At 37.5% G+C, this 27,558-nt stretch overlaps 2 protein-coding genes across 2 annotated transcripts; both read left to right on the top strand.

Moving 5' to 3' along the window:
- Positions 1–11,139: 11,139 nt before the first annotated feature.
- Positions 11,140–26,254, top strand: LOC140811936 (uncharacterized). The gene is made up of 2 exons (XM_073170069.1): positions 11,140–12,302; positions 26,128–26,254. Exon 1 carries the CDS (start codon positions 11,285–11,287, stop codon positions 12,071–12,073), a length of 789 nt encoding a protein of 262 aa, XP_073026170.1. The 5' UTR covers positions 11,140–11,284; the 3' UTR covers positions 12,074–12,302; positions 26,128–26,254.
- LOC140811943 (uncharacterized) lies at positions 12,084–13,004 on the top strand. Its single transcript, XM_073170081.1, has 2 exons — positions 12,084–12,762; positions 12,834–13,004. The coding sequence occupies exons 1-2, from the start codon at positions 12,341–12,343 to the stop codon at positions 12,856–12,858; spliced, it is 447 nt and encodes a 148-aa protein (XP_073026182.1). The 5' UTR covers positions 12,084–12,340; the 3' UTR covers positions 12,859–13,004.
- Positions 26,255–27,558: the final 1,304 nt, after the last annotated feature.

A 27,558-nucleotide genomic window follows, 5' to 3' on the forward strand; every position in this document is an offset into this window, starting at 1 on the left:
ATTTTTTATGTCATTATCATTTATTTTTAATCGCAGAAGTTTAGTTTTATCTTTTCGGTTAATTACATGAGGCCGGACTGGAGTTGGAGTATTGAGATAAAATTTAATAATAAGAAAATAAACCTAAATTTAATTTAAGCCAATGAATAATTTATTTTAATGATAAAGAAGGTTTTAAGATTTATTTAGATTAAGTGGATTTAAGTTAGTAAATAAGTTCTTTTATGTCAAATAATTAATTAAAAGCCTAAATTAAAATATGTAACCAATTGGAATAAATTAATCTAGGCCTAAAATATTAAAGAAATTATAACCTACCTATTTGTTAATTAAATTTTAGACTAAGCTATGTCGTGCAAGAAATTGATATCCTAATTCAATTTATTAAGTCACTAAAATATATAATGGGTGATTAAAACTTTAAGAATTTAAAATTCATGAATTAAGCAATATTTCACCTTGCATCTAGACTTAAAATTTCGGTCATCACACTCCCCAATTCCCCCACTCATTTCGTTCAAGACTAGAAGGAAAATGAAACATTTCCTTTACCATTCCACCTCCTCTTATGCAACTTCCTTTTTAATGCATTCTTGACCCACTTAACTTGCAACCTTCCCCTTCACTTCCTAATCATTCTCCACACCCATTCCTTCAAAAATATCAGTAGAAAACAGCTGCTGAAATCGTGAGTAGCAACAAGAGAAAGAGAAGAAAAATAAGAAAGAAAACCCCGTCTCCACCACGCCGTGTTCGTCGTGTTGTTTGTTTTCTTCAAAACTAAAATCTCAGGCATGTTTATATTGTTTTTTGCTCTTCAATCAAGTCCTATAGGTATTTTAAAACATCACATGTTCATGATTTTAATAGCAAAACCGAAACATGACAGCAACATTTCATAAAAACTGCACAGCCCTTCTCAGCCACTTCTTTGCGCTTCACGGTTTGTGTGTTTTTGATGATTACAAGGAGTCGATCGGTTCCAAGTGCTCCAAGCTGAATCTAGGCATGTACTAGGGTGGGTTAGAGTTATGTTGGTTCATTGGTTCCAGCCCATGCACGCAAGGCAGAGACTTGACAGCAACTTCTTCCATAGTTGCGAGTTTGAGTCTCGATTCTTGATTCTTGTTTGTCTAAGGCGAGGGTTCCAATCTTGGTTGGTCTAAGGCCTGTAACCATAGTTAGAACATTCCCTTAGCATGTCTAGGACGTGACCAAGACGGCCTTTAAAGACTTCGTTCACGGATACCTCAAAATTTTTAAACAACAACACAAGTGCCCCTTCGATTGTTTTATTCCCTGCGTGAGTGAAGCTTCGGCTCCGTGGTGTTGGGTGGATTGTGGTTGGATTCTAGCCCATAGCCATAGTTCATACAACATTTCATTATGTCTAGATCGAGACTTGGTCAATTATATGGCCATTGGAACGATTCAAAACAGCAGACTTTTCTAGGGATTTGCTTGGATTATGTTTGGCCTATAGCCCTTAGCCATGGTTCAAGCAATGCCTTAGGATGTTGGTAAGAGACTTTGGTCGGTTGTTCAAGCCTCACTGGCCATTGGTTTCAAAAAATGATCAAACAATCACAACTGCTGCCACTGTGTTATGACAGCAGCACAGATTCGGTTCAGAGGTGGTGTTCGAGTTCTTGGTTGACTTTTAGCCTATGGCCTTGGACTGGACAGTACCTCAATGAGTTAGGAAGGTCATGTTTTTGCCGTTTGTGATTTGGAGTTTAGAAGTCGTACGAGAATTTACGGTGCTATGTGCCAAAATGACTCTCGAAAGAGCATTTCATGATTTTGGCCTCCATTAACATTTTTCGTGTATTACAGGCCTAGGTATATATTTTCCATCATTTTAGGTGTATTTTAATCATGGATAAACGATGGTTCAATGTTGGTTCGGATTGGTACGAAGCCATGGTTGGATACTAAGTTGTTGGGCGTAATTGCCTCGTTTTTTGGTTCGTTTATGAAGTGTTGGTCAAGTTGAGACTATTTGCATGTTCTTATGTTAGGATTAGGTCGCAGCGAGCCTGGAAACGATCCAACTCATTCGGTAAAAACAAGGTTATAAATTATATTACGTGCATAAAATATAAAATGTTTATTTTTTAGATATATGCGATATGTCTTGTGGCCACCTCACGTTTATGGGATCTCTACCCGGTGACTTACGACAGGTTCATATTCATGTATGGGTACGGACATATAGTCCAAGGGCTGTGGTGATCTATACCGCCCAATATACTGTGGATTAGTCTGATCAGACACTCATGTTATGTTACGGGCCAATTGCGTAGAAACATTATCTCTACAAAAAATTATGATATGATATGTTATGACAAAGCTCTATCGAGCAAAGCTTTTATGTATGACTTTCATATATGCACGAATTTATAATTACTCATGACATGATTTTCATTTACGCTTTACGATACGATATTTTTACGTTACACGAAATTTTATGATATCATGTTATTCACGATATATACATGGAGAGTCTTTAGACTCATTAAATTTGATTGTTGTAGGTATTGATGAGGTCGAGACTGAGGGCGGGGACTAGTGAGCTAGCTTGGGTCAGCAGTAGTAGGAACCCGAGGACCCCATGTTTCAGTTTATTCACATTTTATGTTCAAACTCAGTTTTATCATGTTGAATTATTTTTAAGTTGTTGTTTTGAAACACAATATTTACTTCCGCTGTTATTTTTAAGCTAAATCTATTTATCAGTTTATTTTATAAATGATGCACGCTATTTATTTAAAGAGGAAATTTTTTAATAATTCCGCAAAATAACGAATATGAAATACGGGCCTCTACAAGGCCCTTCATCACCTAGTCGGGTATCGAATCTTTCATCGACCATCACTCCCCCACCTACTAGCTAGATCTAAAAAGGTTCCAGGAATTATGCAGTATCTAGAGTTAGAAATCCCAGCTGAATTATCTCTAGATGATACAAGTTCTAGTCTAACTTTCATCACCCGAAATTTATTTACTTTAGATCACAATCAGCTACACTAATATATTATGCTAGATCAGTTCAAGAACAAGATTATAAATTAGGAAAGGTATTTACTCTCCTAAAGTGTCTCTGACATATTCATGAAACTGGAATCAATAAAGAAAGTGCAGGCTGCTACTGCAACCATCTCGGTGGACAAATTCAAAGAAGCCACTTTCAGTCGTCTTCAAATATTGATTAAGTTAATACTCAACTTTCTTAAAATACCGCGATATTGTAAGAACAAAACTGACTTCAATGATTGATATTTTGAAGTTCCTTGGTGTGGAAAAAAGGGGTAAACACATAAGAAAAAAGTAGAAATCAGTTCATGAGGGTGATTCTGTCATGAGGAAGCCATCAAAATTTTCCAGCAAGAATTCTCAACTAGCTCTAAGCCATCCGACTCCATTGAGCCTCCCACAGAGTCCGTAAACATAATTCTGGAAGTCATCGAGAGCATCTCAAGAAATAATGACTATTCAATTTTAGTTTAGTAGAACTATGTAGTTACTTCAGTCTTTCAGATATTAATTAATTCAAATTTTCTGATATATCGTGCATATTTTTTTATCACGAGAAAATTGTTTGATCAATTAAATTTTGGTGATTTAAGAAAGACTATAAGAGAAAGGATAGTGACATGTCAGAACGTTTGCTATATTTGGAGCCAGCTATCTTATTCGAAAAGTAGAACATTAGAGGGTTTTTTTTAAAAATAATTCAAATTTTAAAATTAATTTCAAAAGTAATTTAAAAAAAAAAATGTTTTCAAAAATACGTGAGCAGCTGCAAACGTGGAGCAGCGTCCGTGCTTACGAAGCGCGGATGGTTATTGCGACGGAAATTAGCGACAGACTATATAACAAAACCGTCGCTACAATTCATTTAGCGACGGTTTTAAACAACCGTCGCTAAAATGGAATCAGCGACGGTTTAAAAACTGTCGCTCCGTTTCGCGACGGACTTTACCGTCGCTAATTCTTATTAACAGCATGTGATCCGCTGGATAATATTATAAAAAATTAGTGAAAATAAAAAAATATTTAAATTGAAAAAAAAATATAAAAATAAAACTATTTTTCGCTAATTTTAAAAAACTTTCTTAAATACAACGCATGTAGGTTAATTTTTTGGCTATTAATCACTATCATATCTCAAAATTTAAGATTGTGTTAGCTTAAAGCAATGACATGATGCATATCGTGTTTAGTGTATTGATGTTGACCACCAACCTTAATATATATTTAATTCTTAAATTTTCGAAAAACTATATATTATTATTTTTTAATATGTGATAGAAATGTATTTTTAAATCACATTCAATAAAATTAATGAGAAATATTTTTTTGAAAAAATTCAGTAATTTCGTGTAAATCCATATTCACAACGTGTTTGATACATTTGAATGATAACAATAATTGTTTCATCAGTATATTTATCCAAATGGGTTGTGATTTTATTTACAAAATCTCTTTATAATGTACACAAAAGACTATTATTTTGAAATAAAAAATAAAACACGATCATAAGTAAATTATGTAAAAATCAGAAAAGTTATTTAATTAATATTTATTATGTGTATTACAAAATAATGTCAATAAATTTTATAAGGTGTCAGTCATCCCTGACTCACTGCAAAACCAGGTTGAATAGTAGAGGTTTATGAAAAAACTTATTTCGTGATGAATTTTCTCTGTTTTTATTTAATGTCTTCATTGCAACAAAAACGATTTTTCGTAGCGCGCAAATTCTTTTTCCGCAGCACACATTGCATGCTGCAAAGATACAAGCCGTTGAAAGTTCAAGATTATCCGCCGCGTAGGTAGAGTAGATGCTACCTGTGGGGGCAGTGCCCTCACAGGATCTCAGCCATTGATTTTACATGGTGATTAAATCTGGGCCTTTGATCACTTCATGGTGTGTATGTGTGTTTAAATATGGACCTTTGATCACCTCATGGGGGCAGTGCCTCACAAGGTAGGGTGAAATAAACCCGCTGCGTACATGTACATGCTGTTAATACTATTATGAGCGTGCAGTATTCGGTGATAAAGAAAATACCAAATATTAGCGACGGATTTGAGCAACGGTTTTTCCGTCGCGAAACGGAGCGACGGTTTTTACCGTCGCAATAACCATCCGCGCTTCGTAAGCACGGACGCTGTTTCACGTTTGCAATGTCCGCGCTTACTAAGCACGGACGCTGCTCCACGTGGGCAGCGTCCGCGCTTCGTAAGCGCGGATTAGGGTATTTTTGAAAACGTTTTTTTTTTTTAAATTACTTTTGAAATTAATTTTAAAATTTGAATTATTTTTAAAAAAAACCCAACATTAGAAGAAGTGTCTTTAAATAGATCAATTGTGTGGACACTCACTCTCTCTCCGAACTTTTCCTGTTCACGAGACTTATTCTGCCGTCAAAGTTTTCAAAGTCAAAATGATTGTACTGTGCTTTGAATCACATTCTTGATTCTTATTATCAAATCATTAAGAATCATTTGTGCTAGTGTACTTTGCTCAAAAATACCCGTAAGTGATAGGAAAAAGTATTACTTATTAGATTATTTAAATTTTGAATTAATTAGAAGTTTCAGTAGGACAGTAATAAACTCTGTTGAAATAATTTGTTGAAAATTACTTGTAATAGTCAAAGTCTTCTAATAGAATTTTTTCAGAAATCAAAGAATAGAGGTGACGTAGAAGTTGTTTAAATCTCAGAGCATCCAAAAAAATTTATGTGCATTTACATTATTTCAACTTTGTAGGCTAACTGATACTGAGCCTTTTCATTTATATAGTTCAAATCGATTTAGTGAGCATATTTACGTGCATTGTCCCACTGTTAGTTTATTGATGTCCAACGGACAAAAATTACAATACAATATTTGCTAATTCAACCAAATTATTTTGAGATTTTTTTCATATTGTTAATTCTAAACCCTTTTAATCTATCTCCCGATATTAACAATATGTGTTTTACCATCTTTAACGTTATTTTTTTCTTATTAATTTTGGTCTTTATATTGTTTGTGTACAATCGATTTTTTATAGGTATTCTTGCTATATAAAAAAAAAAAAATTAAAAACCAAAACTCAAATTCAAATTTGCATGAATTTAAGTAATAGTTTTTTTAAAAAAATAAACAAATTTTGGAAATTTTATGTACAATAAAAATGTAAAAAAAAAAAAAATCAACTTCGAATTTTAAAAATAAAAATATAAAATTTCTCAGGAGAATTTGTCGAATAGGTGTGTCCAATATTGTTTACTTTGCTAGCATAGTTTTCAGGCTAACGTATAACCGAAATTTTACATAATGCACACCGAAAAAAGTGACCGCGAGTTTCATGCTAATAAAAAAAATTAAAAATGTAGTATATACAGTATGATATTAAATAATCACTTTTTAAAAATTTATAACTTCTATGTTTGATAGCCATGATAAAGGAATGATAAATAATCATCCCTTATTTCGCGTTTGGTTTATTTTTTATTTAGTCTGCAAGTCCTTGATTATGATTGAAAGACCGCATTATTCATGTTATTTGTGTGATTAAATATCCCTCCTAAAAAGGTGTGATAATGTATAATTTTTGAATGGTGCATGATAAGATTGTATATTGATCATAATGCCTTTGAATTGTTTTTTTCAATATATTATGAAAATAATGTGAAAATTTATTAATTAATATAATATATAAATTTTTATTATATTTTTTATAAATTAATTTCATATATTTTTATTATTTTCAATAGTTTTAAAGAAAATAAATTATAATACAAATCTATATTAAATCAAACTTTTAAAAATTTTAATCTCGTTAATTAATTCTTTTATGACAATGATATTTATTAAATTCTAATTTATTTTGTTTATGGATTTAAATTAATTTTAATAAATGTAAATTATAATTATACATATTTAATTATCTATCGAATTATTTTAAGAATATATATTTAATTAGCATTTGGGGCATACTGATCATTATAATAAAATTTAATCTATTATTTTAAAATCATACCAAACACCATGTTATTATCCCACCATACTATTAATCAATATCTCTCATTTTTTTAATCACTCTAATTACTAATCATTTACTTATCTCATCACACATATCAAACGGAGTTTAAACAGTAAATTTAATTTTTTCTTTGATAAAAATACCGAACATTTATCTTTGATGCCTCAGGATGTCCCGGGCCATGCATAGTGCCCGGGTCATGGATAAATCCGGGCCAAGAGGGCAAGATCTGCACAGAAGGCCGGATCTCAAGCAACACGGGACATTGAAGGGATAGCTCAAGGACAGGGAGGATCTATGGAGATGGTTGAAACGTCTGCCCTTTTTATTGCTTTAAAAGTACTAGAAATATATTTTTTTTTCGACCATGACATATAACACATGAAAATATTTTTATAAAATATTTTACCACTTTAAAATAAAATACCAACCAACTAGCATTTTAAAAATCAAGTGCAATAGTCATAAATGAAATCGTCAACTGCTTTGCCAATCTAAAAAGCAATAATTTGAAAAGTAAAGCACATACTAAACCTCTCAAAAATCTCTCAAAAGTATAAATAAATAATCTTAAAAATCTTTAACTTAAAACATAAAGCATAATGCGGAAAATGTAGCACTGGTCCTCGGGTTGTGTGCACCTTCAGTTCAGTAGTATCACCCATCAAGTCCTCCCTCAATACCACCTGCATCCATCACACCTAGTGAGTCTAAAGACTCAACACACCATAATCTTTATAACGAGTAATACGTAATACAGTCAACATATAACGGTGAAAAATAATTTTACTTAAAATATCGTTTTCATGAAGATGCATAAACATAAACATTTTCGTAAACATTTTCATGATGCATACAACTTTAAACATAAACATTTTCATGACATGCATAAATAAATCCTTAACTTTTTCCTCAACATGACATGACATAAACATTTAAAATGATCACAAACATTTTTCCTTTTTCCGTTGTTGAATTCAGATCGTTAATTGTGACTTTCCTAATATGACATGACATGACGATGGATCCATCTACGTAAAACCTCAGTACTGGGCGGAGGGGACACCAGCAACACTCTCACCGGTCAACTGGGCCCTGGCCTAACATGATCGAATAGAAATACGATCGTTGGGACTCCCTCTGGGGCCTTCTCCCATAAATGGGCTCTCTCAGGGGCCTTCTCCCCTCACGGTATTCCCATTCTTCCTCAAACCTCATAACCTCATATTCGCAATAATGGAAACACGATCGTCAGGCTCCCACTGGGACCATAACCCTCATGACGTCGCCATTATTAACGAATTAGTAACAATCACTTCACTTCCTTCAACGTTTTTCATTCACACCACTTTATAAAAATCATGAATAATATTTACATTTTCATTTTGAAACCAAACATGCAATATGTATTTTAAATGTCTTCTTAAAATCGTAAAATCACACATGAATAATACTTATAGCTAGGACTCTCATTATGCATCCAGTCTCCTTTCCGTGAGCCCAGACCCTGAACCAATCACACACCCACATTCCTAGGACTCTAGTGCAATGCCTGGACCCGGCCCTTGAACCCTAGACCAAGCCACAAGCGCCTGGAAGCAGCGCAAACCCTACACTAATCTGTGCAGTGTAATGCCCGAATTTTGATATAATATGACAGTAGTTGGGATGGTTCTTGGCTTTACGTTATGGTATGAATGATAATGATGTTATAGAATGGAATAGATAATGGGTGGGTAGAATCAAAGGTTGAATTTGAGCTAAATAGGTAATGGACGTGCAGAAACGGTATGAAAAATGTGGCAGTAGTTGTTGTTTTTAGCATAATGTTTTGTATATTGATCCAATTGATGTGAGGCCTTTTCCATTAGAAAGATAAGACATAAGGCTATAACTTTCCAGTTTTGAGTTTTGTTCAAATCATTGGGGAAGATGAGCCAAAAGCGCCCCGAAGTGTGTTGTGCGTACCGTCGTTCCTATAATGACACATGTTGGGAGAATTGGCATAACTTTTTATTCAGATCTCCAAATGAGCTGAAATTTTGGGAGATGAAAGCCAAGACACAGGGCTACAACTTTGTAGTTTACCACTTTTCCTAATTCTGAAGGGAAAAGGCGTTTCGGAAGCGATCTTTGTAGTGCCTGTGCGCAGTGTGCTCGCCCTAGCGGGAATTTATGTCCGCCCTAGCGAGCCATGTTCGAAAATTTTGGTGTTCTGGCCGAGAGTTACACGCCCGAGCGGAAAAAGAGGTTCGCCCTAGCGGCCAGCAAATTGAAAAAGCGTGTTTTGGTGTTTGGGAAGGCATAAAATCGAGTGGGATGCTCTTTCTTCTCATTTTCCTTCTCATTCTTTTCTCTCCATTGGTTTAGAAGCTAGGGTTCTCTCCTTCCTTCCATCTTATAAATTCTTCTTCAATTATTGGGAGATTTGTTGAAGGAAATTATGAAATGAAGTTAGATTTGTGATCCTCTCATCACGGGCTTGTCAAGGATGTAAGTTTTTCCGATTTTTGTTAAAGTTTGGAAATGGGTTGAAGTTTAGAATTGATATTTGAATTGATATTTGAGATATAGAGATGTTGGAGATGTTGTGATTGTGTTGGTTTGAATTTAAAATGGAATTGAAGAGGAGCTAACCTTTTAGCACACATTCCATGTGTTTGATGAAATGATCCAATGAATGTTTTTATGGAATATTATGATTAAGAAATCTACGGATCTTGATTTGAAGCCGTATTGAATTAATTATGAATTTTGTACGAAAAGTGCTATGTATTGATAAGTAATATGAATTCTTGATTTATGTATTGAAGATTTGGTTGAAGTATTGACTTGGGTTGGCTCAAGATTATTTACTCTAAGTTGGTTGATAGCGAATCGAGTAGACTGCAAGGGTTCTGCAAGGGTTCAAGAATTCTCAACAATATATTTTGATCTTTTGTTGGTCATATTCGAAAGGTATGTTACGGTCGGTAACATACGAGGTAAAAGTATCATTTTTATTTTAAATTGAAAACTCTATGGCTCGATGAACTATTGGTGATTTGATGATGATTGTTGTATTGAGATGAGTTGATTATGATATTGAAATGATGATTATTGATTTGCATAATTACATTGCATATTGAGCCACTTTTTGATTCAGATTTGATATGGCGGAGGTCGCCTTGATATATTGATTTGTTGGACGTATGGGGCTATAGTTGAGTTGGCATAGTGTATGCGGAGGTCGCTGCTATGGCCTGAACACTCTCTATAGGCGCACCATAGTCTTGGGATTGTAGAACACAACACACCACCTCGAGCGGATGAGTCGGTGGATGTTGTTGGTGGATTCTCTTCCATTGGGTACCCTATGACCAGATGATTCACTTGATCTTGAGATTTATTGATAGCCCACAACTTCTGATCATGCATTGCATTATATTGCATCTTTATGAATTGTATATGAGATATTTAAAATTTTAATTCTCATATGTTATTGATTGTATCATACTGGGTTTATACTCACTGGCTTGTCGGCTACCTCTTGTTTTCATGTGCTTGACGGTAGGTGAGGCGAGGCTTGGGATGCCAGAGTCCAGCTCCAGGCGAGGAGATTCGAGTTAGAGTGGGATTCTCGGGTCTTAGGAGCTATGTGATGATGTTTGAATTTCTTTGGTTCACTACTTTAGTTTGGCATGTTGAAAATTTTATTTCAAACATTTGAGACATTTAAATTATTCTTACGATGTTTTATGTCAGTTTGTGAACAAGAAATTATGTATTTTATTAAATCGTTTGGTTTGATACATTTAAAATTATTAGTATTAGATATCGGACCTGGGGCCCCACATTAGGTTGTATCAGAGCGTAAGATATTTGGGAACAGGGTAGATTGAGTCAGTTTGAATTGTTTGATCATGTGATATATTTGTTAGCATTTTCATTGTGCTATGATTTGAAATACATGATTTAAATTGAGATATTATATTGTTGAGCTTTATTCGAGATTTTTGAGATTGTTGAGTCTCAAGAGCCAGAGATGATTGTTACAAGATTGAGATGATTATGATATTGTGATTTTATATGTGTTTGATCTATTTTATATCAGACATGGCTACTCGAGGTAGAGGTCGTGGTAGACCTAGACAGGACATACCAGTGGCACAAGATCAGGGTAGTGCTACTCATACTCAGATGGATATAACTCCGACTCAGATGGAGATACTGTTAGCCAGATTTTAGTCTTTGCACCCACCGATGATGAAGGGTACAGAGAATGCATTAGAGTGTGAGAACTGGTTGGAGAATATGGATCAGTTATTTGAATCTCTTGAGTATCCAGATGATCGTAGAATCAAATTAGTTGTTCATCAGTTATTGGATGTTGCTAAGAGTTGGTGGATCATGACAAAGGAAGCTTTAGAGGGTCGAGGTACGATTGTCACCTGGGATATTTTTAAATCTGAATTTTATCAGCGTTTCTTTCCTACCTCTTACAGGAAAGATAGGGGGGCCGAGTTTGCAAATTTAAAGCAGGGAAATCTGAATATTGAGGACTATGTTGCTAAGTTCTCGAATTTACTGAGATTTGCTCCTCATGTAGCATCCGATGAAGAAGCTAAGGCCGATCACTTCATAAATGGTCTTAATCCTGATATCTTTACCCTGGTTAATACTGGAAGGCCTAACACTTTTGCTGAGGCTCTTGATCGAGCCAAGGGAGCTGAAACTGGAATCATTAGGCAGAGAGGTTTTCAGTATTCGCAACGACCCCAACAGCCACAGTTCAGACAGCAGTTCAGACAAGGTAATAGTGGCGGTAACAGTGGAAACATTAGAGAGCAGTTCAAGGCTAGAGGGAAGCAATTTAAGAGACATGGCAGTAATTTTTCGAGTTCAAGTGGATCGAGACAGTCTGGTTCAGTTCAGAGTCCTGGTTATTCAGCCCCGACTTGTGGTCAGTGTGGTGGTAGACATTATACCGATCAGTGTAGAGGAATCTCAGGAGCTTGCCACTTGTGTAACCAGGTGGGACACTATTCTTGAGTGTGTCCTAATCGTGGCAGTGAAATATCTCAGAGTGGGGGATCATCGAGACAGACACCTCACCAGAATCGTCAGACCCCTACAGTTCATTCTTATCAGCAATCAAACCGGACAGATCAGAACAAACAGAGTGGTAGCCACAGGGTAGGACAACCACCTAGACAACAGGCTCGAGTTTTTGCACTCACTGAGGATGAGGCACATAATGCTCCAGATAATGTCATTGCAGGTAATTGTTTTCTCTCAGGTTATCCTGCTTATGTTTTGATGGATACTGGTGCATCACATACTTTCATAGCTGAGCACTTTGTCACATTGCATTCGTTGCAATCTATGCCATTATCATCTACATTATCTATTTCTACTCCATTGGGCAAAGTGATGAGGTCAGCTGAAATGATAAATAGTTGTGAATTTCGTTATGAGGATAATGTTATTGAGCTTGATTGTATTGTATTGGAGATGTCTGATTTTGACTGCATAGTTGGCATTGACATGTTGACAAGATACAGGGCTACTGTAGATTGTTTTCAGAAGGTTGTTAAGTTTAGACCTGATATGACAGATCACTGGACGTTCTATGGTAAGGGTTCTCGAGCTAAGATTCCTTTGATATCTGTTTTGTCCATGACTCGTTTGTTGCAGAAAGGAGCCGAATGTTTCTTGGTTTATGCGATTGATATTTCAAGGTGAGTACCTAAATTGGCAGATATTCCAATTGTTAGTGAATTTTCAGATGTATTTCCAGATGAGATTCCAGGATTTCCTCCAGTCCGAGAGGTTGAGTTCAACATTGAGTTGATGCCAGGTACACAGCCTATTTCTAGAGCTCCTTATAGGATGGCGCCAATTGAACTGAAGGAACTAAAGGAACAACTTGAGGATCTATTGGCTAAAGGATATATAAGACCAAGTGTTTCACCTTGGGGTGCTCCGGTTCTATTTGTAAAGAAGAAAGATGGGTCTATGAGGCTTTGTGTCGATTATAGACAGTTGAATAAATCCACAATAAAGAATAAGTATCCTTTGCCAAGGATTGATGATCTCTTTGACCAGTTGCAGGGTTCTTCAGTATATTCTAAGATTGATTTGAGATCTGGATATCATCAGTTAAGAGTTAGAGAGGCAGATGTGCCTAAGACTTGCTTTTCGTACCAGGTATGTGCATTTTGAATTTTTGGTTATGCCTTTTGGGTTGACCAATGCACCTGCGGTATTTATGGATTTGATGAACCGTGTGTTTCAACGGTATATAGATCAATTTGTTGTGATCTTCATTGATGATATTCTTATTTATTCAAAATCTGAATCTGAGTATGCCGAGCACTTGAGAGCTGTTTTGCAAATTTTGAGAACTGAAAAGTTGTATGCTAAATTATCCAAATGCGAGTTTTGGTTGGATAGAGTGGTTTTCCTTGGACATGTGATTTCAAGTGCAGGTATATCAGTTGATCCAAGTAAAGTTGAGGCAGTCATCAATTGGTCTAGACCGACATCAGCTCCTGAGGTACGTAGTTTTATGGGTTTGGCAGGATATTATCGCAGATTTATTGAAGGATTCTCACAGATTTCAAGGCCAATTACCCAACTGACACAAAAGAATGCACCATTTATTTGGTCATCGGCATGTGAGAATAGTTTTGTTGAACTTAAGAAGAGATTGACCAGTGCTCCAGTTCTAACTATTCCATCAGGTGTAGGAGGATTTACAGTGCACACTGATGCTTCACTTCAAGGATTGGGTTGTGTATTAATGCAACATGGTCGTGTTGTTGCCTATGCTTCAAGATAGTTGAAGCCACATGAGTCTAGATACCCAGTGCATGACTTGGAACTAGCAGCAGTGGTTTTTGCGCTAAAGATTTGGCGAAACTACTTGTATGGTGAGAAATTTGAGATATTCACTGATCATAAGAGTTTGAAATACCTCTTTTCACAAGCAGAGTTGAACATGAGACAGAGGCGTTGGTTAGATTTGTTGAAAGATTATGATTGCGAAATAAAATATTATCCAGGAAAGTCTAATGCAGCAGCCGATGCTTTGAGCAGAAAAGTATGTAATATGTCTTTGATCACTAGCAGTGTATCTGATCTAGTAGAAGAATGTTGTCTTTCTGGTTTGGATTTTGTGGTAAATACTCAACCTGTAAGAGTATTTATGATTCAGGCAGTGCCCGAGTTGTTTGTAAAAATTAAAGATGCACAAAGGTTAGATCAAAGCATTCAGAAATCAGTTGAACTTGTCAAATCAGGACATCAATCAGAATTTCAGGTCAGTAATGAGGGTATTTTGTTTGTGAATGATCGTATTGTAGTTCCTGATATTTCAGAGTTGAGGATGCAGATTTTGCGTGATGCTCATTGCAGTAAGTTCAGTGTACACCCTGGAAGTAAAAAGATGTACAATGACTTGAAGAAACAATTTTGGTGGAAAAGAATGAAATCTGACATAGCAGAACTTGTATCTCATTGTTTGAATTGCCAACAAGTGAAAGCAGAAAGAAAGCGACCAGGAGGTCTTTTGCATAGCCTTAAAGTTTCAGAATGGAAGTGGGACCATATCACCATGGACTTTGTCACGAAATTGTCGAGGTCGTCGAGGGGTTGTGATTCAATTTGGGTTATCGTTGACAGATTAACCAAGTCTTCATGTTTTATTCCTTATCAGATGACGTATTGGCATGATCAGATGGCCAGATTGTACATCAGAGAAGTTTTGAGATTGCATGGTGTTCCTAAGTCAATTGTATCAGATCGTGATCCCAGATTTTCTTCTCATTTTTGGCAGAGTTTACAAGAGGCCCTTGGTACTCGTTTGCATTTGAGTACAGCATATCATCCTCAGACAGACGGACAGTCAGAACGTACTATTCAGACATTAGAGGATATGCTGAGAGCTGTAGTGATGGATTTTGGTATTAGTTGGCAGGATTCATTACCACTTGTCGAGTTTTCTTATAACAATAGTTATCAAGTGAGCATTGGAATGTCACCATTTGAAGCATTATATGGCAGGAAGTGTCGATCTCCTCTGTATTGGGACGATTTATCTGAAGCACCAATTGTAGGACCTGATATGATAAAAGATATGACAAAGAAAGTGAAATTGATTCAGAGTCGTATGAGAGCTGCTCAGGATAGGCAGGCTAAGTATGCGAACATCAGGAGACGGCCGTTGATTTTTGAGAAGGGTGACAGAGTTTTTCTAAAAATACTCCTTTCCGTGGTACAATTAGATTTGGAAAGAATGGTAAATTATCACCGAGATTCATAGGTCCGTATGAGATTTTGGAACGTGTTGGTGATTTGGCTTATAGATTAGCTCTTCCTTCTGCATTATCAGGTGTTCATGATGTTTTTCATGTGTCTATGTTGAGGAAATATCATCCAGATCCTTCTCATGTACTTCCACCCGATGAGGTTGAGTTAGATCAGACTTTGAGCTACATTGAGAGACCGATTCAGATTCTAGACAGAAAAGATAAACAACTCAGAAATAAATTGATACCGTTGATTAAAGTACAGTGGAACAGACATGGTGTCGAAGAGGCAACTTGGGAATTAGAAGATAAAATGAGACATAAATATCCAGAGTTATTCAAATGAAGTACGCTTCTATTCTCGGTTTTAATTTCAGTATTGATTATTATATGTTAGACTTGAAAGAGATCATTGATTTCGAGGACGAAATCTATTTTTAGAGTGGAGGAATTGTAATGCCCGAATTTTGATATAATATGACAGTAGTTGGGATGGTTCTTGGCTTTACATTATGGTATGAATGATAATGATGTTATAGAATGGAATAGATAATGGGTGGGTAGAATCAAAGGTTGAATTTGAGCTAAATAGGTAATGGACGTGCAAAAACGGTATGAAAAATGTGGCAGTAGTTGTGGTTTTTAGCATAATGTTTTGTATATTGATCCAATTGATGTGAGGCCTTTTACATTAGAAAGATAAGACATAAAGCTATAACTTTCCAGTTTTGAGTTTTGTTAAAATCATTGGGGAAGATGAGCCAAAAGCGCCCCGAAGTGTGTCGTGCGTACCGTCGTTCCTACAATGACACATGTTGGGAGAATTGGCATAACTTTTTATTCAGACCTCCAAATGAGCTGAAATTTTGGGAGATGAAAGCAAAGACACAGGGCTACAACTTTGTAGTTTACCACTTTTCCTAATTCTGAAGGGAAAAGGCGTTTCGGAAGCGATCTTTGTAGTGCCTGTGCGCAGTGTGCTCGCCCTAGCGGGAATTTATGTCCGCCCTAGCGAGCCATGTTCGAAAATTTTGGTGTTCTGGCCGAGAGTTACGCGCCCGAGCGGAAAAAGAGGTTCGCCCTAGCGGCCAGCAAATTGAAAAAGCGTGTTTTGGTGTTTGGGAAGGCATAAAATCGAGTGGGATGCTCTTTCTTCTTATTTTCCTTCTCATTCTTTTCTCTCCATTGGTTTAGAAGCTAGGGTTCTCTCCTTCCTTCCATCTTATAATTTCTTCTTCAATTATTGGGAGATTTGTTGAAGGAAATTATGAAATGAAGTTAGATTTGTGATCCTCTCATCACGGGCTTGTCAAGGATGTAAGTTTTTCCGATTTTTGTTAAAGTTTGGAAATGGGTTGAAGTTTAGAATTGATATTTGAATTGATATTTGAGATATAGAGATGTTGGAGATGTTGTGATTGTGTTGGTTTGAATTTAAAATGGAATTGAAGAGGAGCTAACCTTTTAGCACACATTCCATGTGTTTGATGAAATGATCCAATGAATGTTTTTATTGAGTATTATGATTAAGAAATCTACGGATCTTGATTTGAAGCCGTATTGAATTAATTATGAATTTTGTACGAAAAGTGCTATGTATTGATAAGTAATTTGAATTCTTGATTTATGTATTGAAGATTTGATTGAAGTATTGACTTGGGTTGGCTCAAGATTATTTACTCTAAGTTGGTTGATAGCGAATCGAGTAGACTGCAAGGGTTCAAGACTTCTCAACAATATATTTTGATCTTTTGTTGGTAATATTCGAAAGGTATGTTACGGTCGGTAACTTACGAGGTAAAAGTATCATTTTTATTTTAAATTGAAAACTCTATGGCTCGATGAACTATTGGTGATTTGATGATGATTGTTGTATTGAGATGAGTTGATTATGATATTGAAATGATGATTATTGATTTGCATCATTACATTGCATATTGAGCCACTTTTTGATTCAGATTTGATATGGCGGAGGTCGCCTTGATATATTGATTTGTTGGACGTATGGGGCTATAGTTGAGTTGGCATAGTGTATGCGGAGGTCGCTGCTATGGCCTGAACACTCTCTATAGGCGCACCATAGTCTTGGGATTGTAGAACACAACACACCACCTCGACCGGATGAGTCGGTGGATGTTGTTGGTGGATTCTCTTCCATTGTGTACTGTGGGGACTCGGACGCTAATCATCTTTTTTAATCGTGATTGGGACTAATTAATCAATTATAATAAATAGGGTCTAAATTTTTTTTTTAAATGCGGAAGGTAATGGAATCAAACTGCTATACATATCAGTATAAAAGTATAAATCTGATAAAATATACAATCATACGTACTCAGGTTCAACCACTACTATCAAGTGTTCAAACCCTAGCTCTAGTCCAAGTCCGGTATCACCACTCTAATCTCAGTCTGTCTTCATCTCTGTGACCCTGTACCTGTCCCACCTGTTGTCATGCACACATACAAACAAGACAACAGCCGGATAACTCCGGTGAGATATAAATATCCCAGTATAAACAATGTATTAAATGCAATCATATAGAACATATATAAAAGCATAAACGAATATCAAAACATGTATCTAATCTGATTACAAGAATTAATGACTCGTGATCTAATCTTATCTTATCTCAAATCTAGGGATCCCAATCTAATTTAGACTTTGGTATTCTGTATCGAGTGTCTGAGATAGAAGTCGATCTACATCTAAAGCTCTTCGATACACCGTAAGTCTAGAGTCTTATCGATTCTGAGAAAGACTCGGCGGTTCTGCCCTAGCTAGGCTGTCAGCCCTAGACTCGGACTCTGACCCTGTTCTAATTCAATACATGCACATATCAATCTGATAATCTGCAAATATCAATGCAATAAAGTAAAGTATGTGATTTAGGGAAACTCAAGTCAAACTTAACTTGAGTTGTGCAATCCCAACTCAACATTAATTTATACCTTTCTTGCTGTCGATCTGATACAATCGAAGTCTGTCACTGTTCAATCTGGCAATGACAATATCAATATTATGTATCAGTATTCTAATCAAATCACAACATCTCTGTTTAATCACATTCTGACGGTACAACAGTACAATCTCGCGATACTGATAATATTATATCAGTCTATATCCATTCCAATCATTTACAATTAACCACTGTACCAATCTGATATCAATTCTAGTCAATTTCATTCTGAAATTCATAACAATTCCATATTCAGTCCGTTTCTTAATCTGACTTCGATTCTACGCTGTCTAACATGTCAAGAACAACATATATGACGTGTACTCAATTCTAACAACATCATAATTTCAAAACATGTCAAAATGTAGTAAAACTTACGTCCAGTTGTAGTCTGCGTTGCTAGGAGCACGGTACCGAAGTCGGTTTTAAATTCTAACGGACGGATTTCTCACAAATCGAATTCTAAATTCAAAGATCAAAAGTTTCTCTCTATTTTCGATTTTCTTTCTTCTGAGTACGGTTTGCATGTATATATATATATATATATATATACCAACGTACATGAAAACGCCAAATGTCGATTTTTCCTTCTGCATGTCTCGCGCATATGCGCGACACTACCGGCGCATATACGCGAGACCTACTGGTCATCGCACATCACTCCTCGGCAGGCTCGCGCATGTGCGCGAATTCCTCGGCGCATGTGCGCCAACTCCTCTGGATGCTGCGCGCATGTGCGCGACTTACTCGGCGCATGTGCGCCAACTCTTCTGGACTCTGCGCGCATGTGCGCGTGCTCAATCCGCGCATGTGCGCCACCCTTCCTGGAGTCCTCGCGCATGTGCGCGCATATCATCGCGCCTGTGCGCCACTACTACTGTCTTGGCACATTATCAATTCACACGCGATCTCATTTTGTGTCTCGGTTAGCCCTTTCATAATCGTCTCGATTAAAAATCTATAATCGTAATTTAACACGACATAAAATCTCGGGCATTACATTTCTCCCCCCCTAAGATACGATTTCGTCCTCGAAATCATAGGCATTTCATTCGTATCAACAAGGAGTATATATACAAAACTGTATAAGAAGTTTACATCATCGAAATAACTCTGGGAACTCTTGTCTCATATCTGATTCTGTTTCCCAGGTTGCTTCTTCTACACCATGACGAGTCCATTGCACTTTCACAAGTGGAATTATTTTTGTTCTGAGCTGTTTTTCTTTGCGATCAATAATCTGAATCGGTTTTTCAACATAGCTCAATGATTCATCAAGCTCGGCCTCATCTGGTTGTATAGCATGTGAAGCATCAGGAAGATACTTCCTTAATAACGATACATGAAAGACATCATGTATCCCAGATAATGAAGGCGGTAAAACGAGTCGATAAGCACGATCTCCTATCTTCTCGAGAATCTCATAAGGCCCAATGTATCGTGGAGACAGTTTCCCTTTCTTGCCAAATCTGACAACTCCTCTGAAAGGTGAAATCTTCAAAAATACTCGGTCTCCTACCTCAAATACCAACGGTCTACGTCGAACATTGGCGTATTTGGCCTGTCTGTCTTGTGCTGCCTTCATTTTCTTTCGAATTAGCTTCACTTTTTCTGTCATATCTCTGATCATATCTGGTCCAATCTCAGGAACTTCAGAGATATCATCCCAATAAAGCAGGGATCTGCATTTCTTTCCGTACAACGCTTCAAATGGTGCCATCTCAATACTCGTCTGATAGCTGTTGTTGTACGAAAACTCACAAAGCGGCAATGCATCTTGCCAATTAGTGCCAAAATCTAGCACTACTGCTCTCAGCATATCTTCCAATGTCTGGATAGCCCGCTCTGATTGTCCGTCGGTCTGTGGATGATATGCGGTACTCAGATGTAACTTCGTACCGAGAGCTTGCTGCAAACTCTGCCAGAAGTGCGAAGTAAATCGAGGATCACGATCTGATACAATCGACTTCGGCACTCCATGCAATCTGACAACTTCTTTGACATAGATCTCTGCCATCTGATCAAATCTGTACGTCATCTTGTACGGAATAAAACATGCGGATTTGGTCAATCTGTCAATCACGACCCAAATCGCATCACAATCTTTGGAGGAACGTGGCAACTGTGTCACAAAATCCATGGAAATATGATCCCATTTCCATTCAGGAATGGACAAACTCTGTAATAATCCTCCTGGTTTCTTTCTTTCTGCCTTCACCTGCTGGCAATTCAGACATTTGGAAACAAATTCGGCGATGTCAGTTTTCATTTGTTTCCACCAGAACTGTCCTTTCAAATCGTTATACATTTTTCTGCCACCAGGGTGAATACTGAATCGACTGTTGTGCGCTTCTGACAATATCTGTCGTCTCAATTCTGAAATATTCGGCACAACTAGACGATTATTCACATACAAGACGTTGTCACGTACCTGATATTCTGATCGATGTCCTGTTCTAACCATGGATACTGATTTCTGTACATTCTGATCACCTCGCTGAGCTGCCTTAATTCTCCTAATCAGCTCTGGTTCTACTTGCACCGTATAAAGTCTCAACGGTCTATAATCTGTTTCAAATTCTAATCCAGACAAACAGCAGTCTTCTATCAAATTTGAAACACCAATCGTCGATAAGGATAAAGAACATACCTTTCGACTCAGTGCATCAGCTGCTGCATTAGACTTTCCTGGATAGTATTTAATTTCACAATCAAAATCTTTAAGCAAATCAAGCCATCTTCGTTGTCTCATATTCAATTCAGATTGTGAAAACAGATATTTCAAACTCTTATGATCAGAATATATCTCAAACTTTTCACCGTAAAGGTAATGTCGCCATATTTTTAATGCAAAGACAATGGCTGCCAATTCTAGATCATGAATTGGATAACGGGTCTCATGTGGTTTAAGCTGTCTCGAGGCATAAGCAATAACATGCCCTCATTGCATCAGCACACATCCCAACCCTCTGTGAGAAGCGTCGCAATAAACCACAAAATCACCAGTACCGGAGGGAATAGTCAACACCGGTGCACTGGTCAACCTCTTCTTCAACTCCAGAAAACTGGTCTCACACTCTTCAGACCAAACAAATGGAGCATTCTTCTGAGTCAGCTGAGTAATTGGTTTAGCTATACTCGAGAAATCTTTAATGAAACGACGGTAATATCCTGCTAAACCCATGAAACTGCGAATTTCAGGCACTGATGTCGGTCTTGGCCAAGAAATCACGGCTTCCACTTTACTGGGATCAACTGATATACCATCTCCAGATATAATATGACCCAAAAATACTACCTGTCTTAGCCAAAACTCACATTTCGACAGTTTAGCATATAACTTCTCAGTCCTTAGAATTCGCAACACAGTTCTTAGATGCTCAGCATGCTCACTCATATTCTTTGAATAAATCAAAATATCATCGATGAAAATAATCACAAAATCATCGAGATATTTCTGGAACACACGGTTCATCAATCCCATGAATACAGCTGGAGCATTCGTCAGACCAAATGGCATGACAATAAATTCATAGTGTCCGTACCTGGTTCTGAATGCTGTTTTTGAGATATCAGAATCTCTGACTCTCAGCTGATGATATCCCGATCTTAAATCAATCTTGGAATATACTGAAGAACCCTGCAACTGATCGAATAAATCATCTATGCGAGGCAAAGGATATTTATTCTTTATCGTTGCCTTGTTCAGTTGCCGATAGTCGATGCAGAGTCTCATCGAACCATCTTTCTTTCTTACGAATAGTACTGGAGCTCCCCAAGGAGACACACTTGGTCTGATGTACCCCTTGGCCAGTAAGTCTTCCAGCTGGTCTTTCAATTCTTTCAGTTCAACTGGTGCCATTCTGTACGGAGCTCTAGAAATCGGTACTGTACCTGGCATCAGTTCAATGCTGAAGTCTATCTCTCTAACTGGAGGTAATCCCAGGATCTCATCTGGGAAGACATCAGCAAACTCTCGTACCACTGGCAGATCTGCCAATGCTGGACTCGACTTCAGTAAATCTACTGAATATACAAGGAACCCTTCTGCTCCTTTCTGTAACAATCGAGTCATAGATAATACAGATACTAAAGGAATTCTCGATCTAGAACCCTTACCGTAAAATTCCACTCTTCAGCCATATCTGGTCTGAATCTCACTATCTTGTGGAAACAATCAACTATCGCTCTGTACTTGGTTAGCATATCAACACCGATAATACAATCAAAGTCAGACAACCCAAGTACAATGCAATCTAACTCAATCTCATGCCCGTCATACTGTAGTACACAATGATTAACCGAATTCACGGATATCAAACCCATCCCCAATGGAGAAGAAACAGACACTACAGTAGCTAAAGACTCTACATGCAAGTATGACTTAATGCAAATCGTTCAGAAATAAATGTGTGTGAAGCACTAGGTATCAATCAGTACGTAAGCAGAGTAACCACATAAAGAACAGTTACCTGCCACAACGTCATCTGGTGCTTCCTGGGCCTGCTCCTCTGTCAAAGTGAATACTCTGGCCTGCTGTCTCGGAGGCTGCCCAACTGTCTGGCTTCCTCCTGGCCTCTGCTGTGACTGAGCTGGCGCTGGCTGGAATGTGTGAACAGCAGCTGATCGTCTCTCAGTCTGTGCTGCTGATCCTCATGACTCAGCCCCCTGAGCTCTTGGGAACCTCTCTGGAGACACACTTTAGCAAAGTGTCCCGGCTGTTTACAGACATTGCAACTACCAGTCACTCCCTGGCATTGCTCAGTAGCATGTCTTCCTCCGCAAATCTTGCAATAAACTCCAGTGTAACTCTGGCTCAGTCTGGAACCACCGGAGCTGGAAGAACTACTCCCCGATTTCTTGAATTGCTTTCCTCTGGCTTTCAAAAATTCTTTCTTTCCTCCACTACTGCTGCTACCCTCGAATCTGGGAGGTGGTTGCTGTGGTCTCGATTCTGGAGGCACAAATGAAGCCCCTTTCTGTCTCATCAGACCGGCTTCTGCTCCCTTGGCTCTGTTCAGGGCATCAGTAAAATTATCCGGTCGTCCTGTGTTCACCAATGTGAAAATGTCGGGGTTCAGGCCATTGATGAACTGATCAGCAGTAGCTTCTTCGCTGTCAGCCACATGTGGAGCGAATTTCAGCAAGGAGGAGAACTTGGACACGTATTCTTCTATGTTCATCGGTCCTTGCTTTAGATTGGCAAATTCCACCCCCTTATCCTTCCGGTACGACACTGGAAAGAATCGTTGATAGAATTCAGTTCTAAATATATTCCAGGTAATCATCGTACCTCTATGCTCCATGGCTCTCTTTCTTGTGATCCACCAGTCTTTGGCAACATCGTGCAGCTGATGTCCAATTAATTTCACCCTCTTCTCATCTGTATACTCCAAGGATTCGAACAACATCTTTATATCATCGAGCCAACTCTCGCATTCCACAGCATTCTCTGTTCCTTTCAAAGTCGGCGGATGAAATGACTGAAATCGTTTCAGTAACGTTTCCATTGGAGTCGGTGTGACATCCATTGGAGGATTGGATGTACTTCCCTGTTCTGGTACTCGTCTCGGAGGCATATCTAATAATCAAATAGATTAGTAACAGATACCACAATTCTGTTTCAATCCTCCTCTGATCATCTTACTGCTGATCTAGAATCAATACTGATCCAATCTCAATAAAACATATTACTATATCCAATCAGATAACAAGTAACATGTAATAAAGCAGTAAGACATGCTAGCATTCAAAAGCAGGAAAGAAAACCTCAATCTACCCCGCTCACTAGCCTCTTCTATCTTAATCTAAAGGATCTATCGCTCTAATACCACCTGTTGTGGGGACCCGGACGCTAATCATCTTCTTTAATCGTGATTGGGACTAATTAATCAATTATAATAAACAGGGTCTAAATTTTTTTTTTAAAATGCGGAAGGTAATGGAATCAAACTCCTATACATATCAGTATAAAAGTATAAATCTGATAAAATATACAATCATACATACTCAGGTTCAACCACTACTATCAAGTGTTCAAACCCTAGCTCTAGTCCAAGTCCGGTATCACCACTCTAATCTCAGTCTGTCTTCATCTCTGTGACCCTGTACCTGTCCCACCTGTTGTCATGCACACATACAAACAAGACAACAGCCGGATAACTCCGGTGAGATATAAATATCCCAGTATAAACAATGTATTAAATGCAATCATATAGAACATATATAAAAGCATAAACGAATATCAAAACATGTATCTAATCTGATTACAAGAATTAATGACTCGTGATCTAATCTTATCTTATCTCAAATCTAGGGATCCCAATCTAATTTAGACTTTGGTATTCTGTATCGAGTGTCTGAGATAGAAGTCGATCTACATCTAAAGCTCTTCGATACACCGTAAGTCTAGAGTCTTATCGGTTCTGAGAAAGACTCGGCGGTTCTGCCCTAGCTAGGCTGTCAGCCCTAGACTCGGACTCTGACCCTGTTCTAAGTCAATACATGCACATATCAATCTGATAATTTGCAAATATCAATGCAATAAAGTAAAGTATGTGATTTAGGGAAACTCAAGTCAAACTTAACTTGAGTTGTGCAATCCCAACTCAACATTAATTTATACCTTTCTTGCTGTCGATCTGATACAATCGAAGTCTGTCACTGTTCAATCTGGCAATGACAATATCAATATTATGTATCAATATTCTAATCAAATCACAACATCTCTGTTTAATCACATTCTGACGGTACAACAGTATAATCTCGCGATACTGATAATATTATATCAGTCTATATCCATTCCAATCATTTACAATTAACCACTGTACCAATCTGATATCAATTCTAGTCAATTTCATCTGAAATTCATAACAATTCCATATTCAGTCCGTTTCTTAATCTGACTTCGATTCTACGCTGTCTAACATGTCAAGAACAACATATATGACGTGTACTCAATTCTAACAACATCATAATTTCAAAACATGTCAAAACGTAGTAAAACTTACGTCCAGTTGTAGTCTGCGTTGCTAGGAGCACGGTACCGAAGTCGGATTTTAATTCTAACGGACGGATTTCTCACAAATCGAATTCTAAATTCAAAGATCAAAAGTTTCTCTCTATTTTCGATTTTCTTTCTTCTGAGTACGGTTTGCATGTATATATATATATATATATACCAACGTACATGAAAACGCCAAATGTCGATTTTTCCTTCTGCATGTCTCGCGCATATGCGCGACACTACCGGCGCATATGCGCGAGACCTACTGGTCATCGCACATCACTCCTCGGCAGGCTCGCGCATTTGCGCGAATTCCTCGGCGCATGTGCGCCAACTCCTCTGGATGCTGCGCGCATGTGCGCGACTTACTCGGCGCATGTGCGCCAACTCTTCTGGACTCTGCGCGTATGTGCGCGTGCTCAATCCGCGCATGTGCGCCACCCTTCCTGGAGTCCTCGCGCATGTGCGCGCATATCATCGCGCCTGTGCGCCAATACTACTGTCTTGGCACATTATCAATTCACACGCGATCTCATTTTGTGTCTCGGTTAGCCCTTTCATAATCGTCTCGATTAAAAATCTATAATCGTAATTTAACACGACATAAAATCTCGGGCATTACAGGTACCCTATGACCAGATGATTCACTTGATCTTGAGATTTATTGATAGCCCACAGTTTCTGATCATGCATTGCATTATATTGCATCTTTATGAATTGTATATGAGATATTTAAAATTTTAATTCTCATATGTTATTGATTGTATCATACTGGGTTTATACTCACTGGCATGTCGGCTACCTCTTGTTTTCATGTGCTTGACGGTAGGTGAGGCGAGGCTTGGGATGCCAGAGTCCAGCTCCAGGCGAGGAGATACGAGTTAGAGTGGGATTCTCGGGTCTTAGGAGCTATGTGATGATGTTTGAATTTCTTTGGTTCACTACTTTAGTTTGGCATGTTAAAAATTTTATTTCAAACATTTGAGACATTTAAATTATTCTTACGATGTTTTATGTCAGTTTGCGAACAAGAAATTATGTATTTTATTAAATCGTTTGGTTTGATACATTTAAAATTATTAGTATTAGATATCGGACCCGGGGCCCCACAGCAGGGTTCTCGGGTGGAGTCCTAGCAAGGCTAGGAATCTTCCCCAGCCTCTAACTCGAGTCCTAGCTTGGTTAGGACTCTAGCCCTGACCCCTAACCGACTCTATCCGAGCCCTGGCCCAAGCCACGGCCAATCCAAATCCCTTTTTCATGGAACCCGATCACCCAAGACTTTGACATCAAAAATTATCGGTTCTCCTTCGTTTTCTTTGTTTCCTTGTTTTGGTGGTGTTCGGCTGTGTCTAGAACCCTTTACCCACGTGTAAAACATCACTTGATCAAGTCTTAACATCATGGCAGCCCCTTACAATAAAAACACGAATTTGAATCATAGAAACGTGAGTTTATTCATGCACATGCCATAAACTGAAATTTTGCAAAGGAAATTCGTATTCTTCACACATGCAAATATTAAAACAATATTATGATATGATGGATGAGAAAAGGAGATTATGGTGTGCCTTTGCGTATAGTAAACTCGAATATACGTTGACGACGAAGAACGGGACGCCACAAAAGCTTGGCTTGATGCTAAACTATCGAAAAACCCTTCCCAAAAGGTGCAGCCGTCAGGTGTGTGTGTGGTGTGCCGCCGTGGAGTGTTTTTCCGAATATTGGAGAGAGTGGCCGATTTTTTTTTTAATTGTGAGGTAGGCTAGGTTTTGCCATTAATTTACACTTTAAATACTAATTAATCCCTAATCTAGACTTTAGGCCTAATAAGCCATTAAATTAGGCCCATTAGTCTATTTAGGATTAATTAAAATAATAACAAAGTTTTCTTTAATTAAAAATGTGAATTTAATAGCCGGGTCACTAAAAAGCTCGCATTTTAGTTGAAAAACCAACACCGATAAAATTTACATCCCGGCGTATAAAATCACCTCAAAACCCTATATTTACAAAAATACTTAAAATCATCGACCGTAATTTAAATAATTAAAAATAATTAATAAATAAAACTTTTTACATTTTCAGCCCTCGGTCCCCGTCCCTCGATCGTCACTTGAATATTTCTAAAAATACCATTTTAAGCATGATCAAATCTCATTTAGCATATAACCAAATATGTCACATAATCAATTAATTACTCATTTTTCATAATTTCCTAGATTCGCATGCAGTTGGATTACGTCGTCTTAATTTTTGA

Source organism: Primulina eburnea, chromosome 1, assembly GCF_022965805.1.
Source record: "Primulina eburnea isolate SZY01 chromosome 1, ASM2296580v1, whole genome shotgun sequence".
NCBI classification, from domain to species: Eukaryota; Viridiplantae; Streptophyta; class Magnoliopsida; order Lamiales; family Gesneriaceae; genus Primulina; species Primulina eburnea.